Raw genomic sequence first — 17,077 nt, forward strand, 5'->3', positions numbered from 1 at the left:
TCATACTAGAGAAGCAGCGAGTATGACCAGCTCAGAGAATTCCATCGAATATGGCAACGATGAAGGAGTTGAGAAGCGAGACTACCCAGGTAAGCTCCTACAAGGCTAGACAAACAGGCACCGCCAACTCACTAAGAATAGTCAAGTGGTATCGATCTACCTTCTTCAACATGACTATCCTGGGACTTTGCAACTTCAGTGCACCAGGTATCTGGGGTGCCATGAATAGTCTTGGTGCTGGCGGAGCGCAATCGCCACACCTCGTCAACGCAGGCAATGCGCTCACATTCTGTCTTATGGTTGTGAGCTGCTATTTTAGCAGTGTGATGGTGCATTACATTGGTATCAAAGGGGCACTAATATTTGGAACGTAAGTGGAGACACCTTCCGGACGAACAACAGTCCTGATAATAGCAACAGCATCGGCTACGCTCCCTACGCAGCAGCACTTTACACGAACAACCGATTCGGAACAGAGTGGTTTATATATCTTGGTTCTTCACTTTGCGGCATCTCAGCAGGTGTCTTTTGGATGGCCGAAGCCGCGATCGCTATCGCATACCCGGAGCCTTGGAACAAGGGAAAAGCACTTGGATATTGGCTCACGTACCGTCTTGCTGGCCAGATCCTTGGAGGAGCTATCAATCTTGGCCTCAACGCAGATCGCGATGAAGCTGGTAAAGTCACATATACGGTGTACTTGATCTTCATCGCTTTGCAGTGCGTTGGGCCGGTAGTAGGACTATTCTTGAACCGCCCCAGCCAGGTTCAGAGAAAAGATGGTAAGAAAGTGAGCCTAGCTATCTTGGAAAATCCTTGGTTCGAAATCAAGGAAACTGGTAGGCTCTTTCTCACCAGGCGCTTCCTACTCATCCTCCTTTGGATCGGTCAAGCTGTCTTCGCTGAAGCAGTGTTTTTCACCTATCTCGCCTGTAAGTAGTAACAGCATGTACCCCCGGCGAGTATCAAGGTCATTCGTCATTAACTCGCAAACAGTATGGTTCTCCGTGCGTGCCCGCGCACTCGGATCTTTGCTCTCTGGCATCATCGCAGTGACCACGGGAAATATCCTCGGCCAGTACCTCGACCGAACCAAAATACCTCTGCGAACTCGTGCACGTAGTGCGTTCTGGGTCATTGTTGTTTTGCAAGGCGCCTGGTGGCTCTGGGCCACAATACTCGTTACTGAGTTCCGCGACACACAACCAACATACGATTGGGTCTCGTCTGGCTTTGGCCGCGCTTTTGCCGTCTTCATATTCCTGACCGCGGGTTTCCAGATGAACTACCTCTTCCTCTACTTCATGATCGGCCAGATAGCGGCAGACGAACCCGAAGTTATTCGCTATGCTGCATTGTTGAGAGGAACTGAGAGTGGTTGGCAGGCTGTTAGTTATGGCATCACAAGTGTGACACTGTTTGCTGAGGTTGGGGCTGTTTATTGGAACTTTGCGCTATGGGGCACGGCGGTCTTACCCGCATGGTTGGTCTTGAAGGAGTTTGGTGCTGAAAAGGTACCAAGCGCGCAGGCTGTCGAGAGTGGATCAGAGAGCTACGATCAGCATGTGGAAGAGCCTGCAAAAGGTGTATTAAGTTGATTGCCTTATTGCGTATAATAAGGCTGGTTGAAGATGAGGATGGAAACTGCAGCCGTTTTGTCACCTAAGAAGAAAATTGACATAGAATACCTAAGTCCATGCTTCTCACATCGTATAAAAAATTAGCCATGCCCACACAAGCCATCTCGAAATAATGTTTCCCTTCTGGGAAAGACTGGACCAGCATGGATGTAAGCATTTCGGAGGTTTTCTAGGCCTTGGCTTGGAGGCTGAGGATAATTTATTCTGAACGACCACTAGAGTATTGTTGGAGCGCAAGCTGCACCTGCACGAATGGGACAGGAGAAGGCCGGGTATGATTGGAGCACTAGTTTAGGGGCGACAGTATGTAACCAGACAAGACATCCAAGCTCACGTGATTGTGGACCAGTATATGACGGAACTGGTCGGGCTGTGTAAACGGTGCGTAGAGGTTTGCGAGTACATGCGTCTGTGTAGGTTTCTGAGAGAGGACACGCATTCTGGGTGTGATTCCCTAATGCGCGCAAGCGATGCGATGCGTGGCGGTTGAAGACTGCCAAGTCTTGTCTCAGCAACCAATCGGGGAGAGTCGGTGGTCGCGGAATCGTCGGGTCGGCCTCTGTCTGTTCTCCAGAGCTCCCCGCCGCTTTCCTTCCTCGTCCCTCTCCCCTACCTTTTGCTTTTCCTATAAAGTCGTCCATCTCTCGTAAAGGCCGACAATGCCATCCCTCATGGAGCTGCTGCCTCTGGCCGTGGCGTTTGCCGCTATCATCGGCGGTTTCCTCTGGTACAGCAGCAGTAGCGGTGGGAGCCGCAAGGTGCTAAAGCCGACGGAATTTCAAGAATTCAAACTCTCAGAGAAGACTGTCCTCTCTCATAATACAGCCATCTACCGCCTCGACCTTCCACGCCCCACCGACATACTTGGTCTTCCCATTGGCCAGCACATCTCTCTCGCCGCTACTATCGAAGGCCAGCCGAAAGAAGTCGTACGCTCATACACGCCGATTACATCCGACGAAGACAAGGGCCATGTCGACCTCCTCATCAAGTCATACCCCACCGGCAACATCTCCAAGCACGTCGCGGGCTTGAAGATCGGAGACACAATCAAGGTCAAGGGCCCCAAGGGCGCCATGGTCTACACACCCAACATGGTCAGGCACTTTGGTATGATTGCTGGTGGCACTGGTATCACACCCATGCTACAGATCGCCAAGGCTATCATGCGTGGCCGCTCCACAGGTGACAAGACAGCCGTCGACCTCATTTTCGCCAACGTCAACCCCGAAGACATTCTGCTCAAGGACGACCTCGATGCGCTAGCGGCCAAGGACCCCAAGTTCAATGTCCACTACGTTCTGAACAACCCACCCGAGAACTGGACCGGTGGCACTGGCTTCGTCACTGCCGACATGATCAAGGAGAAGCTGCCAGCACCTGCAGACGACGTCAAGATCCTCATCTGCGGACCACCTCCTATGGTCGCCGCCATGAAGAAGGCGACCGAGAGTCTGGGCTACGCCAAGGCGAGGCCAGTCAGCAAGCTGGAAGATCAGGTCTTCTGCTTCTAGGCATTGGAAACGCTATATCGCCACATGTATAATTTAAGATTCTACATACCCACGAATTGATGCTGGAACAGTTTACCAATCACACCTCAAACAAGCCTCGAGTTCAAACTTGTTGCAAGTCTAATGCTTTGTCCGCTGCCTCGGCTATGCTGGTGCGATTACTGATACGACTCTCTGGGCAAGTACGACAGGCCACGTAAGACACGTAGTATACGCTGATGCATTGGGCCTACTCGCTTCATTATACACGAATTTTGTACCACTGCTCTTGTGACTGGTCATCTATAGAAGATCGTTGCAATGAAGTAGAAAAGCAATTCACCAATTATTATAAATGTTAACTCTCCAAGCCCAATGCAACGTCCAAAAGGTATAAACGTCCAAAAGTGCATACTTCCAACCCGAAACGCCTTGCGAAAAACAACAACAGAGACGAGTGAGAACCGGACCTGGGGGTATCAAGTCTAGCAGCCCTACAAGAACGCCCTGGACCTGATCACAACACGAACAGTCCTCTTCCGTTTAATCCCGACACCGCCCACAGCGCTATCCCCATCATCCCCAGCCTTGCTCTCATCATCCGTAATTTCCACATCCATCTCTTCGACATCATGCTCATGCGGGCTACCTGGGCCTTTCTTCCCACTAAGAGCCCGCGCCAGTGTATGAAATTCCTGCTCCTCCAACTCGACCGTCCCGGTAACGACAGGACGTTGCGCAAGATGCTCACTATCAACAACTCTCGTTGCAAAGTCCTCTTCTTCTTCCAACGGCGGACTCAGCTTCATGATTGGATACCGGGACCTCCATGCACCCCTCCCCTCAGAGGTCCCATCTACTACAAAAAACCCTTCTGACCACTGACACGACGGAGACCTGAGCGTAGACTGCCAAATTTGCCCTTGTCATTCGGACCAACTTCGCCCATCTCGCCCATTAGCAGGCCAATTGAACTGCCTCGTCGCGAGCGCGTATCACCGCCTGCTTCACTGCCTGGCGCACGAGGGACGCCAAGGGCGCTGTGACGCTCGACGCGGAGGTTCTTCCATCCCTCCAATTCGCGCTCGAGGCGCAGGTTCTTTTCTCGTTCTTCGCGGAGTTCACGCTCGGCACGCTTAGCGGCGAGTTGGTTCGTTGAGTCGGAGGATTGAAGATCGTCGATCGTGGCAAGGAGGTTGGAAATCTTGTCACGGGATTTGTTGAGGTCATCCATGACCTGGGCGTTTTGCTTGTCACGACGCTCGATTTGTGTTTGTAGGTCCTTTACCGTGCGGTCCACGTTCCGGACGCTACGGGATTCAGAGAGACGAGTGGATTCGCTGCTTTCGAGAGCTTTTTCGAGCTGGTAAGAAATGTTAGTGTTGATGCTTATCAGTAGGAAAGTCAACGTACCTCTTGAATACGTCCATGGAGGAACCGGACGTCCTTGCCAGCTGATCCACTGTACCCCTTTGTCTCGAGATCTACAAGGCGAAGCTGTAGGTCCTTCAATGCCTTCTCGACAGCTGCTTTGTCCTTGTGAAGCTTCACGTTCGCTTCGCGTTCAGCTACAATATCCTTTTGCAGTTCTTGGGCAAGGGCCTCTGCGCGACGCATCTTGCCTACTGCGGCGGCAGTGATATCCTCCTGCTGTGCCAAGCCGGACTTGAGCTCCAGCAAGTCGCGATCGTAAGCAGCTGCATTACGCATTGCGGGAGACTCTGAGCGAGAGAGTTCGTCGAGAGCATCTGCAGCCTCTTGGAGGCGCGATTCGAGACGCTTCTTCTCCTCGATGGCGGAATCGCGTTCAGCTGCAAGGTCGTCGACGTTGGTCCGCAGGTTTCGGACTTGTGACAACAGACTAACTATTTTCGACTGCGCTTCGTTGTGCGCATTGGCGGCTTCGTCGCGCGAGTTGGAGATGGTTTGCAACGTCATCTCAAGACGGCTCTTCTCCTTAGCCCAAGTCGATGAGTTGAGCAGTTCGTCATCCCACTTGTTCCTCAACTCCTCAATCTCTTCCCGTAGTCGACCATTCTCTTCGCGCACGTGAATGACATTCTCGCGCTCTTGGTCGATTTCCTGGGTAAGAGATGCCAGCTCGGACTGGTACTTCTTTCGTGTCTGCTCCAGCGAAGTTTCGCTGTCCTCAACATCGTGAGCGTGCTGACTTCTGTAATCTTCAAGCTCATTCTGTAGTCGTTTCTTGGCTTGCAGGGCTGTCTCCAAGTCTGTCGAGAGATCCTCAACACGTTCCTCGTACCTCTGGACTTGTCGCTGCAAGTCCTCGACCATACCTTCCATCTCTTTTCGCTCAGCCATGATCGTTGCGCACGTTTCTTCAGCTTCCCGAGCTTGCGACTTTGCAAACTGCTCTGCACGCGATGCTCGCAACACAGAAATCTCTGCTTGTTCCAACTTGCTGAAGTAGTCGTCGGCCCTACTCTTGTACAAGTTTAAGCTTGACTGTACATCAACCAATGCCGACGTCTCGTTGTCCAGTCGGATCTGGAGATCAGCAAATTCCTGGAGGAGCTGATTGTGGTTTGCGTGCTCTAGCTCTCGCTCCTGAGTGATATCTTCTAGCTCAGCGTGCATCTCGCGAAGCTCAGACTCCAATGCAAGCTTGGCCTGCTTGATGTCGTCAAAGGCTGTCTTGGCGTCGGCAAGCTCGTTGATAGCGGTATTGTGGGCCTGTACGACCGATTTACGTGATTGTTCTTGCGAAGTCAAGAGATCGAAAAGTTGCTCGTGAGATTTCGTCTGAACCTCTTGGTAGGAGAGTTGACCGGAACGGAGACTGCGCTCGAGTGAGGAAACCTTGGTGGCAGAGTCATCCAGCATATCATGTAGACGGTAGTTCTCACGCTCCAGCTTCTGTACCCTTCTGACAGACGGGCTGTCATCTTGCCAGTCATTCTTGCGCATGGGCGAGCGTCCAAGCTGGTCTTGAAGGTGTTTGTTCTGCATCTCTGACATTTGCAGCTGGTTTTGTACCAACTCGAGCTCGGCAGCGATGTCCATGCGGTTGTTGAAAGCGACAGTATCAACTGTCCTATCGGAACGTGCGGAATCGTTCGTCGCATTGCTGATGTGGCGCTGATTCTGGGGGGTGTTTGTGATCGAGAATGGTCGCTTGTTCTCGCTGTCTTTCCGGTTGTGTGTAGGTGATCGGCGCTGATTAACTTGGCTACCGTTCATCTCCTCCAACAGTGCACGCTTTGAATTGGTGTGGCGTGCATCTAGGTCATGAAGCTCGCCCTCGTGCCTTTCTCGGAGCTCGTCAAGTTGAGCCTCAGCACGCGAATATCGCTCTGCTGCTACGCGCAAGGCCTGGTTGGCAGACTCGAGACGCTCAGCAATGTCCACTGTTTTCACGATGTCAGGCTTAGCAGCTTCGTAGGTGATTGCCACGTCGGCCGAATCAGGGTCAAAGACCTTGCGAAGAAGCATGAGTTGTCGATGGCACTCCTCCAACTCGCTGTTCGTGTTGTCAAGCGTTGCTTGAACAGCACGTGCGTTGGCTTGAGCCTGTGTACGCAACTGGCGCTCGGTTTCAAGCTGACGATTGACATCTGCAAGTTGTAAATTGATGGTAGACAAGGTCTGCTCAGCATTGCGGCTTGTCTTGTGCTCCCTTGCGAGTTCGTGGTTGAGGTCTTCGAGACTGAGCGACAACTTCTCTTTCTGCTTCTCCAAAGATGCAATCGTAAGCTGCGAGTCTTCGAGCTGACGGAAAAGGCGCTTATTCTCTTCCTCGGCTTTAGACTTCTCGTGAGTCAACTGGGTGAGTTTTACACGATGCGTGTCACTAGCTCGGGAGTTTGAACGTGCGATATCCAAGTTCTTTTGTTGCAGCTTGTTGAGAAGGGCGCGGTTGTCGTTCTCGGACGCTGTGAGTCTTCCTTTGATGGTGACTATCTCGCGCTCCAGACGCTCTTTCTGCTGGTCATTGCGTTCCTTGAACGAGTCTGAGTCAGCAAGCATCTGCGTCAAGTTGTGAACTTGCTCAGCCAAGTCATCGCGCTCCGCCTCAAGCTGATCCAGCTGTTGATCCTTTGCCTCTAGCTCGAGCTGTTGTACGGCCTGTCGCTCAGTAGCCAACCTTGACTGCGCACGTTCGGCTTGAGCATCGGCGTCCAGCTTCTCTTCCTCCAACTTCAGGTACTTTTCCCGAAGTGTGCGAAGTTCAGTCTGGTACTCTTTGCGTTCCTTTTCATGGGCCGCGCGTGTCTCCGTAGCTCGTCGAAGAACGTCCTGCTGGGCGTACATCTCTTTCTCAATTGTGATCTTCGATTCGTTCAGCGCATCGTAGTCACGTTTAAGCGTATCGTATTTGTGCTCCCCAAGCATCTCGACATCGTCACGCGATTGTCTTTCCCGGCTGAGCTCCTTTTGTACAGCAAAAAGCTCGGCCTTGAGAGCGTTCGTTTGCTCCTCCAGCAGTTTCCGGCTTTCTGTGTATTCGTTGTCCTCGGAAATCTTCTCTTCGAGCAGGCGTTTTGCATCTGCAGCTTCGCGTTCCAATTGTTGCTTTTGGGAGCGTACAGCATCCAATTCAGCCTTTGCATCTCGAAGGCGGCTTTGGAGATCGTCATGCTTGGACGCCAGGGTTCGCTTCTCATCGTCAAACAACCGGCGGTCATTTTCATAGTTCTTGAGGTCGGTCTTCAGGATCGCCAGCTCGCTCTCCTTGCGCCTAATGAGATCTTCGTAGCTGGTAGATGTTGAGGACAGATCTGCCATTTGTTGACGGATTTGCCGGTTCTCGTCGAGAAGCTCTTTGATCTGGTTCTTGCTGGCCTGTACCTCTTTCTGGGAAGCCGCCAACTTGATATCGAGGTCTTGATCCGTCTTGAGCAGCTTGGCTTGGAGGTCCTCAAGTTTTCGCTCTTTCAAGCTCAGGTGACTCGTGAGCATCTTGATCTCCTGGCTTAATGATTCCTCGGCCTGACTTCGCTGAGCATGCTGGATTTCAAGCTCCTTGAGTTGCTGATCTAACCGGGCGTTCTGCTCCTCTAGCTCCTGTGATTCATTTTCGAGTTTGCTGATGATCTGTCCAGCTTGCTCGAGCTCTTTGCGCAAATGTTCGGCCTCCTCTTCGGTCCTCTTCTTTGCTTCCATGAGAGCGTCCAACTGATCTTCGAGTTCATCCTGGTCTTCAATAGCACCAGCAAGCTTCTCAGCGAGCTCAGTTTCACGAAGTTGGAGACGTTTGAAGATCTCTTCCTTGTCCAGCGCAAGCGCACGTTCACTCTCGAGCGTCTGCTGGATACGTTGGATGTCCAACTCTGCGCGCCTTCGCTCGTCCTCGACCCGTTGTCTCTCTTCAGCTTCTTGTTGCATCTTCGCCTCGAGTTGATGGATCATCTCATCGCGCTTCTTGACCTCTGCTGCTTGACGCGTGGCTCCAAGCATGGGCCTCATCCGCGTGTAAAGCCTCCACCATGGGTTTGATTGCAAATCAAGGTAGACCTGGAAATTACGCTGGATGATACGAGTGGCTTCGGCTCGATAGAGACGCTTGTTGGCTAGGCGGCGCTGAACAAATCCGCGAGCTACAGACTGGAAACGGATCATAATATCCCGGATAAGCGCATCACGTTGGTCTTCCAGCTCGGCAAGAACGCCAGCCCGGAAGAAGACCTTTGTGATTCCGACACGGTACAGCGACCTGTCAAGGTTGATCTTTTCGAGAATCATGCTTGCCGCCACTTGCCCTTCGATGTAGCCTTTAGGGATATCTCTACACAGCACCTCGTATCTCTGGCGGAACTCCACAAAAGGAAGTCGATTGGGGAAACCTGTACGTGCGATACGGATACCTTCCAGGACACCGTTGCATCGTAGTTGGTCGAGAACGAGAGGAGCGCTGAACTGCTTTGGTCGTTTCTTGTGATTGGGCAAGATGCATCGAACGAAATGGGGGTGCGTTGAATGGAGTTGGGTCATCAACGTTGACAGCTGCTCTTTGTGGCGTTGAGCGACAGTACGGAAGAGACCCTTCTTGACGCGGCTGCGGGTTCCGCCCACGCCATCGTCGGGATCAGCATAGTCCACAAACAGGTTGGCGATTTGCTTGTCAGTAGAACCCGCCAAGAGACGTGTGACGTTGTCGTTCAATGGGTCCTTGTTCTTTTCTAGCCAGTTTTCCGTCGAATACTCTACTTCAGCAGCGTAATGTGTGAGAACGAAACCTTGGGTCAGCATTGAACGCTTGTACTTGGTGCTCTTGCGGTCCCACAGTGAGTGCAACTTCTCGGTAAAGCTTTTGTCGGTTGCTTTGGGCATGACACAGTCCTCGTCCAGGCAGGAGAAGATACCAATGGGGTTTGGTAGCTCGATCAGGTCGATTGTCGGCTGGAGATCGCGGCCAAAGTCGATGAATTTCCATTCTATCTGCTCGCGTGCGTATTCCTCCTGTTCCAGGACAAACATGTGGTGGTTGAAGAACTGTTGGAGCTTCTCATTATTGTAGTTGATGCAGAGTTGTTCGAAGCTATTCTCATCAAAAATTTCGAATCCGGCAATATCAAGCACACCAATGAAATGTGCGTCGTCTGCACCAGCACCAGTCTGGTCGAGTTGGCGATTAATGCGGTCGACGAGGTCGCCAAAACCCCGCTCGTAGATACCCTTGGCGAGGGCATCGATGGAGAGATTGACTTGCTCGGGTGTCTGAACCTTTTCGACCCACTCTCTTCCGGCCTTGACACGGGGATGCAAGAGGGCCTTGATGAAGTCGTCGGCTGAGATGCCGAGTAGTTGGGCGACTATCTGAGCTTGCTGCTCAGCCGCAAGATTCAGTGTGGCCTGGTCTGCCCGCCGGCTCTCCTTGACAGCCCGGATGTTGCCCAGGTGTAGAACTGCGGCGACAGTTTTCAGGATACCCGATTGCTCCTTTTCGCTAAAGCCCATGACGTGGAAGGCCTCAATCAAGCCATTCCACTCATCGCGGTCATCCACGCCGGAAATGACATCATTGCCATGCCTGGTGTAGTCAAAGTCATCGGTGTCTTTTCCGTCCAAGAAAAAGTCCTGCTTCATCTGGCCCTGTACGCCGCGCAGCAGCTGATAGAAAACGTGGTAATTACGCTCGTTTGAGTTGAGACGCACGACTCTCGACTTCTCCAATAGATACCAGTCTATGTACGCACCAGCGATGTGTCCTTGGCGAGAGAATTCGATCCTAATGAACTTTCCGAAACGAGACGAATTGTTATTCCGGACCGTTTGCGCGTTACCAAAGGCTTCGAGGATAGGATTCGCGCTTAGAATCTGCTCGGAGAGATTGGAGAGGTTGCGTCCGCCCGACTTTGGGCGCGGAGTGTCCGAGTTCGCGACGGCGGCTAGGTATTGGATGACCTTTTTGGTATTCTCCGTTTTACCAGCACCGGATTCTCCGCTGTACAGTGTCAGTTGCAGTTGTTCTAGAGTTGAATTGACTCACGTCACAAGGATGCTCTGGTTGGTGCCCTCCTCTATGAGGTTCCGGAAGGCGTGGTCAGCCATGGCGAAGATATGCGGCTTGGTCTCCTCTCTGCTCCGGCCCCGGTACATGTTGATGTACTCTCTCGAGTAGATGGGCATCGGACAGTAAGGGTTCACGGTGACCAAGAAGAGTCCGGAGTAGGTGTATATGAGATCGGCCTGGTATCGCATGTGCAGATTGTGGATGACCGAGGGCTCGTTCAGATGTGTGAGTTCAGCCATGTCGTCGGCCTTGTCGAATTTGGCGGGATTGACCTTGTCGATGGCATCGGCCTCGACGTCCTGCTGCGTGCCATTGTCGCATTGGACCAGGATACGTCCGCCCGGCAGGTCCTCGACGACCCATCCGCGGACGAAGGCGGTGGTGGGGTCTCTGAGCCAGACATAGCGCTTGCCAGAGAAGTCGTTCTCGCCCTCTACGATGCCGCCGAGATGCGGGGCCTCGTTCTCCTCCTCTGAGATGAACTGCGGGGCAAAGGTGCCGACGGGGGTGCTGTTGCGGTGCGAGTTGGAGCGTAGGCGTGAGTCGCTGCGGCCCAGCCCCGTCGGGCTGGTGATGTTTGTGAGGTTAGTGAGGGAGCGGTGGCGCAGGTGGCCTGGCATGCCCGAGTCTGCGTTCTCGTTCACCGGCGAGGAGACGGCGTGCGGTGTGTTCCTGGCAAAGGGCGTGTTGCGCGAGCTGCGGGCGAAGGGGCGGCCATTTGGCGCGGGCCCGGGCGCACTCATGGTGGTGGGTGGTGGTGGTGTCGTCCTGTCCGGGGAGGTGATTGTGTCGTATCCGAATGGTTCATTTGGGCCTAGTCTATGGGCATTGCATGTATGTACAGCGGTATGCGGGGACGCGGGTGCAGGCAGGTGCAAAAGAAAGCCTCTGGATGCTTTCCTGGTACAGACTCGCTGCACGTAAACAATGACAGCCGCCCGCGGCCCCTAGCAACAGCCACACATGACGTGATTGGCTGCGGTGCGCTGTCACGTGCTGCTTGCATTAGCCCGCATACTCTGTCGCGATTCGCGATATTATCTCAGGAACCACCCACCCCGTCCACCGCGCGTCATGGCGAACAACTACGCGCACCCGCCGCCCATGCAGCAGCTCCCGGGCATCAACCTCACCCCGTATGCGCCGAATGGCCAACAGCCCCCCTTCCCCGGCTTCCCCCCTCCCGATCCTGCCCTCTGGGCCCTGTTCCAGAATGGCTCTTTCCCGCCAGGTGCACCCAACCTTCCGCCGCCACCACTGCCGCCGCCACCCTTTCCCAACATGGCTTTCCCCCCATCTCACTTCCCCCCGCCATCCTCGCTGCCTCAGCCGCCCGCCTCACTCCCTCCACCCCCAGAGCGCATACAAGAGGTCATGGACAGTGACCGCGAAGATGGCGAGTTGAGTGAGGACCGGGGCGACAGTCCGCCATCGCTCATGGACAAGTTGCAGCAGGATCGCGACGCGGCCAAGCAGTTCATCAAGCTCTTGCATAGCAACAATGTTACCTATCGCGCCCTAGCCCACGAACAGCTTGATCCCGAGCTGCTGAGAGGCCTGTACCAGAGTGCGAATCTGCCATCGGAACCGGCGCCCATCCTGCCACCAAAGAGTAACGGCGCTACGTCCAAGGCTCCTGCTGCGCAGCCACTAACACCTGTGGCGCAAGACACGCCCAAGTCTGCCGCGTCGCCAGTGGGCCGGCAAGATTACATAGCACGTCTCCAAGCTGCAAAGGCTGCGAAACAGGCCGCCGCCGCCAAAACCACTACTCCCACGCCAGCTACCAAGACATCTCAGCCTGCGACCCCGTCTACTTCTAAGCCGCCTGTGACGGAAGAACAGAGAGCCCGCAACACCGAGTTGATTAAGCAGCGCTTGGAAGCGATCAAGGCGAGACAGAAGCCGTCAGTCGCGCCAGTCGCGCCAGCTACCCCAGGGCCACAAACACCCACAAGTACCGCCTACACGCCATCATTCTCTGCCATCCCAGGTCTCTTCATGAACGCGCCTTCGGCGTCTAATACACCCGCACCAGCCGCACCTCAACCACAGTCCTCCTTCCCACTTGCTGTCACTCCTCACACCCGGCCTCTGGGCCAGTCTCCGCACGCTAACCAGGAAGATGATTCCATGATAATTGATGTCAGCGAAGACGAGTCCAATAGTAGCGACATGGATATCGACGACGATCAGCCCCCTCTCGAAGCCAGGCAGAACTCGCGCCAGACTTCTGGTAATCTTCCCAGCCTCCCTTCCGGTGCGCCCCCTGCGACTCCATCAAATGCCACCGTCGGCACGTCTGGTGCGCAGACCCCCAGTACGGCTATGCGTGAGAAGGAGCTAGTAGACAAGGAGAAGCAACTGGTGGCCATGCGAGAAACACTTAAGAAGAAGCTTGCTGAAAAGCGAGAGCGGGATAGGTTGGCAGCAGCTACTGCCATCGTAGCATCGCCGTCCTCGAGCCAAAAGCCTTCGACGCCAGGTTCATCTCTTCAGACGTCCACGTCAAGTGCACTTCCTACATCGTTACCGACACGTCCGCACGATGGCAACGACTCACGCCGAATGCGCCGAGCGGAGATCCAATCCAGGCTGCCTACATTGGATGCCGAGATCGCAAGCAACGCGAGCAGGATGGCTCAGTTGACCAAGGAGCTGGAGCAGCTGACGGCGCAGAACGAGAGGATCGCAAAGGACAAGGAGCAGCTGAGCAAGGAGCTGGAGGATCTTGGTGTTGACACGGAGGGCATGTCTCATGCACAACTACGTGCCAAGAAGGATGAAATTGAGGGCGAACAATCTTCAGACTCAAACGAATCATTGCAACAAACTCACTCTGTGGTACAGGCCACAATCAACAACTCTCCTCCGGCTCCGCCTCCAGCTTGGAATCTTCCTTCTCAGAACACATCGCCTGGGCTTGGGCAGGAGTCAGCGGAGTCTAATGTGTCAACTGGACCAGATGGTCTGGGTCACGCCCAACTTCCAGAAAAGGTCGTGCACGAAGACGCCACTCTTCAGCCAGCTGGTGCATCGCAGGCGTTGTCGCAACAAGACGACATGTACTCGGACGCACCTCAGAAACGCTTTGAACCGCAAGATTTGCCTGCCAATGCTCACATTATTCCAATGCCTGCCTTTGCCATTGCGACCCAACAAGAAATTGACGAGTATGTTCGCACGCAACCATCGACAGCTGACGTGGACGGACAAAGTGCGAATGAGGTAGTTCAGGTCAGTGCCGATGCTGATGCGGACCAAGCGCTTCAGCAGCCCGCCACCGCGCCCTCGCCATCGGAAGAAGGAGAGGAAGTCGACATGTCCGTTAGTGAAGGAGATGACGACGAGGAAGAGTACGAACCGGAATACGAGCCTGAAGAAACTGTCGTCGTCCCTGAAGCCCCTGCAGCAGAGGAAGTTGAGGCCCAGACCAAACCTGAATTCCCGCTTGCAACCTCTCCGGCCGGTTCGCCAGAAGAAGAAGCCTATGAACCGCCCGACGTTGATGAAGATCTTCCGGATGTGCAGGGCGGTGAGGATGACTCCACAAACCTCGACGCGCCCACAGGCCAGGCTGAAGCGGAAGACGGTGCTATGGACATCGCTACGTCATCGTCTGACGAAAGCTCAGACGATAGCGAATCAGATGATGAGTCTACTCCAGAGCCGGACTTGGAGACTATATCAGCAAAGAACCCGTCACATCAGGATGCTGAGATGGCTGATGACCTAGCGCCCGAGCTGCAACCACTTCGAGAGGTAACGTCCACGGTGGCAGCTGGCGAACCTGTATGTCAATCACCGTTTGGGAGGCGTAGCTAATCCAGACCAGGTGCCTATGCCCGCGGAGATTGAAGAACCACAACCACCCAAGTTCACACCGTACGAAAGTCCGCTGCGCATGTTCAAGTCTTACCGTTACCACCCCTCTTATGCTCAAGATGTGCAAGGTGGCTTCTTATCTTTGACTTTCAGTCATCAGATAAACCCAGAGAAGCCTCTTTGCCAGTATGAGTCAACTGGTGGCGTATGCAACGACCCTGAATGTCCTGATCAGCATTTCAGGGAGGTTGCCATTACCGGTGCGTTGTAGAGGAGCTTTTTCCTTTGTTTCGGAGTTCCATCTTTTTAGTCCATCACCACAGTTTTCCTGACTGTACATGTGCGCAAACACTAACTTGGATTCGAAATAGGTGACAGACTGCTTGTCCAGCTCGGAACCGCCAACCCCGGTAAGACATCCGAGGAGAAGCAACGCTGGAACGACGGTCTCCGTGGCGTGCTTAAGGACCTCCGCCAGAGGAACATCAAGGATCCAAACGGTATTGCCGCGGAGATCGCGAGGTTCCGCCGTGAATTTCTGCAGGACGACACTCGTGTCGTCAACATGTAATAACTTTTCCGCTCTCCCTATTCTGTTCTAGGCCCAGCTAGGACGGGAGTGGTGGCTTATTCCTCTTTACACTTTCTCGCTAAGTGGTACTCACGTAGCCCTACTTTTGTGCTGACCTTGATCACTGCAGTAGTCCACTTCTTCTATATGTCGGACTTCACTGTTATGGGAGAGACTTCTGTCCCCAGTATCTGCAGAATGAGAAAGTCCGTCGAGAGCAGGAAGCCGAACAAAAAAGGGTTCACCAAAAGCAGGGACTTGCTGAATCAAAAAGCGTTCGCCGAGAGCTGGAGCCCGACAAAGAACGGATACGCCAGCAGCTACTGGAGATCAAAAAGAATCGTTACCGTGATTGCCGGGAAAGAATTCGAGCTTACAAAAACAAGGCTTGAGCTTTAGCGTAATCTGCGACTATGATCGCTTGGGGGCGCACATTCCTTCTCGACTGTAAGCATCGATACCCCTCTGCATTGGCGTGGAGTTTGGCTCTGGTCTTGTTCTCTATCGTTCCAGGGATTAGGCATTGGTGCAACACTCTTGTCAACATTTTTACCCTCACTGCAAATAATCCCACGTATGCTGCTAGCTGCGCTCAATCGCATGAGATTCGGTCATCTCCATCACGACGAGTGAGTAGCAGCTGCGTGGAAAATGATTGTGGCTATGGTAAATAGCTAGTCTAGATAGGCGACAACCAAATGAAATTTCATATGTTAACAACACGACTATCACATGTGTACTCTGTGTATTGTGAGAGGCATAGATAGATTGATTTGGCTATACTAAGACTTCTCGCTCGCTAGATTTCGTAACGGCACATCTAGTTGGAGATGCCGATAACACCGCAAGCGGGACGAGCACCAGCGTTACCAGTCTTCTTCGACTCCTCGTGTCCGCCCTTTCCAAGGTCATCAGTTCCAGCGTGGACGACAATAGTGCGGCCAATGACGCTCTCGGAGCCAATCAACTTGATCAGCTTGTCTGTGACGCTTCCCTGCGCATTGCCCTGGGCATCCGTCTTGAAGTTGCCCAAGTCACCAACGTGGCGCTCCTCGTCCTCGGGGGCACCGTGTGTCTTGTTGTAAGGGTTGAAGTGGGGTCCCGCAGATGTGCAGCCGTTTGTGTTGTCGCCAAAGGCGTGGACGTGCATGCCACGCTCAGCGTTGGGGTCGTGGCCGGTGATGTTCCATGAGATGGTCGTGTTGGAGGACTCGTCGGCCTGCTCAAAGGTGACGGTACCCTTGATGTTGGAGTCTCCACGGAGGACGGCGACTGTAAACTTGTGTTAGTTTAACGTTTGTTCCTAAGCTTTTTGTAACGTAGGCATTCCCCAGCAACGTAGTAGAAGGCCATCAGGGTGTCTCGCGTAAGGAGAGCTGATTGGAAGACGCCCGGAAGACCCGAGAACGGTTCTCGCAGCGGGAATTGACAGCAAGGTTCTCAAAAAGGACCCGAAGCTGTCCAATTGACCCCTTTGCAGCGTTTTGATACCGCTGAGTACCGTGTCGTCGAGTAATCTGCTCAATCTTACGCACCCCGATGACCCCGCCATGCCGCAATGGGAAAAGCTTGTGAAGCTACTGAGCATAGACGTACCAGCTTTGACCATTTTGACGGTTATGTGATGTGTATTGATGGTACTGATGTGTGTTTTGGGATTGTGATCGTGAAGGCGTTGATGGAAAGGAAGAGAGAAGCTACCAGACAGCTGTCTCGAGGTGAGCTTTGAAAGCCGAATGCGGGGCTGTCCGAATGGAGTGACGCAACTCCACTAATGCCGGGCCAGATCCGACGAATGATTAATACCCACGACTTGACCAGGATGCAACCCATCTGACCAAGGTCGCGCCCAGACATGGCATGGTCTAACCCAAATAGGCAATTTCTCTCACATGGCATGCCAAGACTATGCCACATTGTCTTAAAAATTAAAATTAAAGAAGAAGTTGTTTCTATATAAAGAGTGAATCAATTCTAAATCAATTCTGAATTGATTCGCAATCAATTCACCCTAGCGCCTTGGCATGCTATCTCTGGGCGCGACCTTGGTCAGATGACGTGTATGCACCGACTT

The 17,077-nt window shown here is 53.4% G+C and overlaps 4 protein-coding genes across 4 annotated transcripts; 2 read left to right on the forward strand and 2 right to left on the reverse strand.

Annotated features, from left to right (window-relative positions):
• Positions 1–22: 22 nt before the first annotated feature.
• Positions 23–1,598, forward strand: ACET3X_003596 (uncharacterized protein; the record flags this gene model as incomplete). Its single annotated transcript, XM_069448888.1, has 4 exons — positions 23–89; positions 142–370; positions 421–932; positions 997–1,598. 4 exons carry the CDS (start codon positions 23–25, stop codon positions 1,596–1,598), a joined length of 1,410 nt encoding a protein of 469 aa, XP_069310143.1.
• A 701-nt stretch (positions 1,599–2,299) lies between these two features.
• On the forward strand, positions 2,300–3,154 carry ACET3X_003597 (uncharacterized protein; the record flags this gene model as incomplete). Its single annotated transcript, XM_069448889.1, has 1 exon — positions 2,300–3,154. One exon carries the CDS (start codon positions 2,300–2,302, stop codon positions 3,152–3,154), a length of 855 nt encoding a protein of 284 aa, XP_069310144.1.
• Positions 3,155–3,992: 838 nt separating this feature from the next.
• ACET3X_003598 (uncharacterized protein) lies at positions 3,993–11,350 on the reverse strand (the record flags this gene model as incomplete). The annotated part of the gene is made up of 3 exons (XM_069448890.1): positions 3,993–4,496; positions 4,547–10,538; positions 10,584–11,350. 3 exons carry the CDS (start codon positions 11,348–11,350, stop codon positions 3,993–3,995), a joined length of 7,263 nt encoding a protein of 2,420 aa, XP_069310145.1.
• Positions 11,351–11,659: 309 nt separating this feature from the next.
• Positions 11,660–16,748, reverse strand: ACET3X_003599 (uncharacterized protein). The gene is made up of 2 exons (XM_069448892.1): positions 16,600–16,748; positions 11,660–16,275 (listed from the first exon to the last, which is right to left on the reverse strand). The coding sequence occupies exons 1-2, from the start codon at positions 16,610–16,612 to the stop codon at positions 15,824–15,826; spliced, it is 465 nt and encodes a 154-aa protein (XP_069310146.1). The 5' UTR covers positions 16,613–16,748; the 3' UTR covers positions 11,660–15,823.
• Between the last annotated feature and the right edge of the window lie 329 nt (positions 16,749–17,077).

The sequence above is a fragment of the Alternaria dauci genome, chromosome 2 (genome assembly GCF_042100115.1).
Source record: "Alternaria dauci strain A2016 chromosome 2, whole genome shotgun sequence".
Taxonomy (NCBI): Eukaryota; Fungi; Ascomycota; class Dothideomycetes; order Pleosporales; family Pleosporaceae; genus Alternaria; species Alternaria dauci.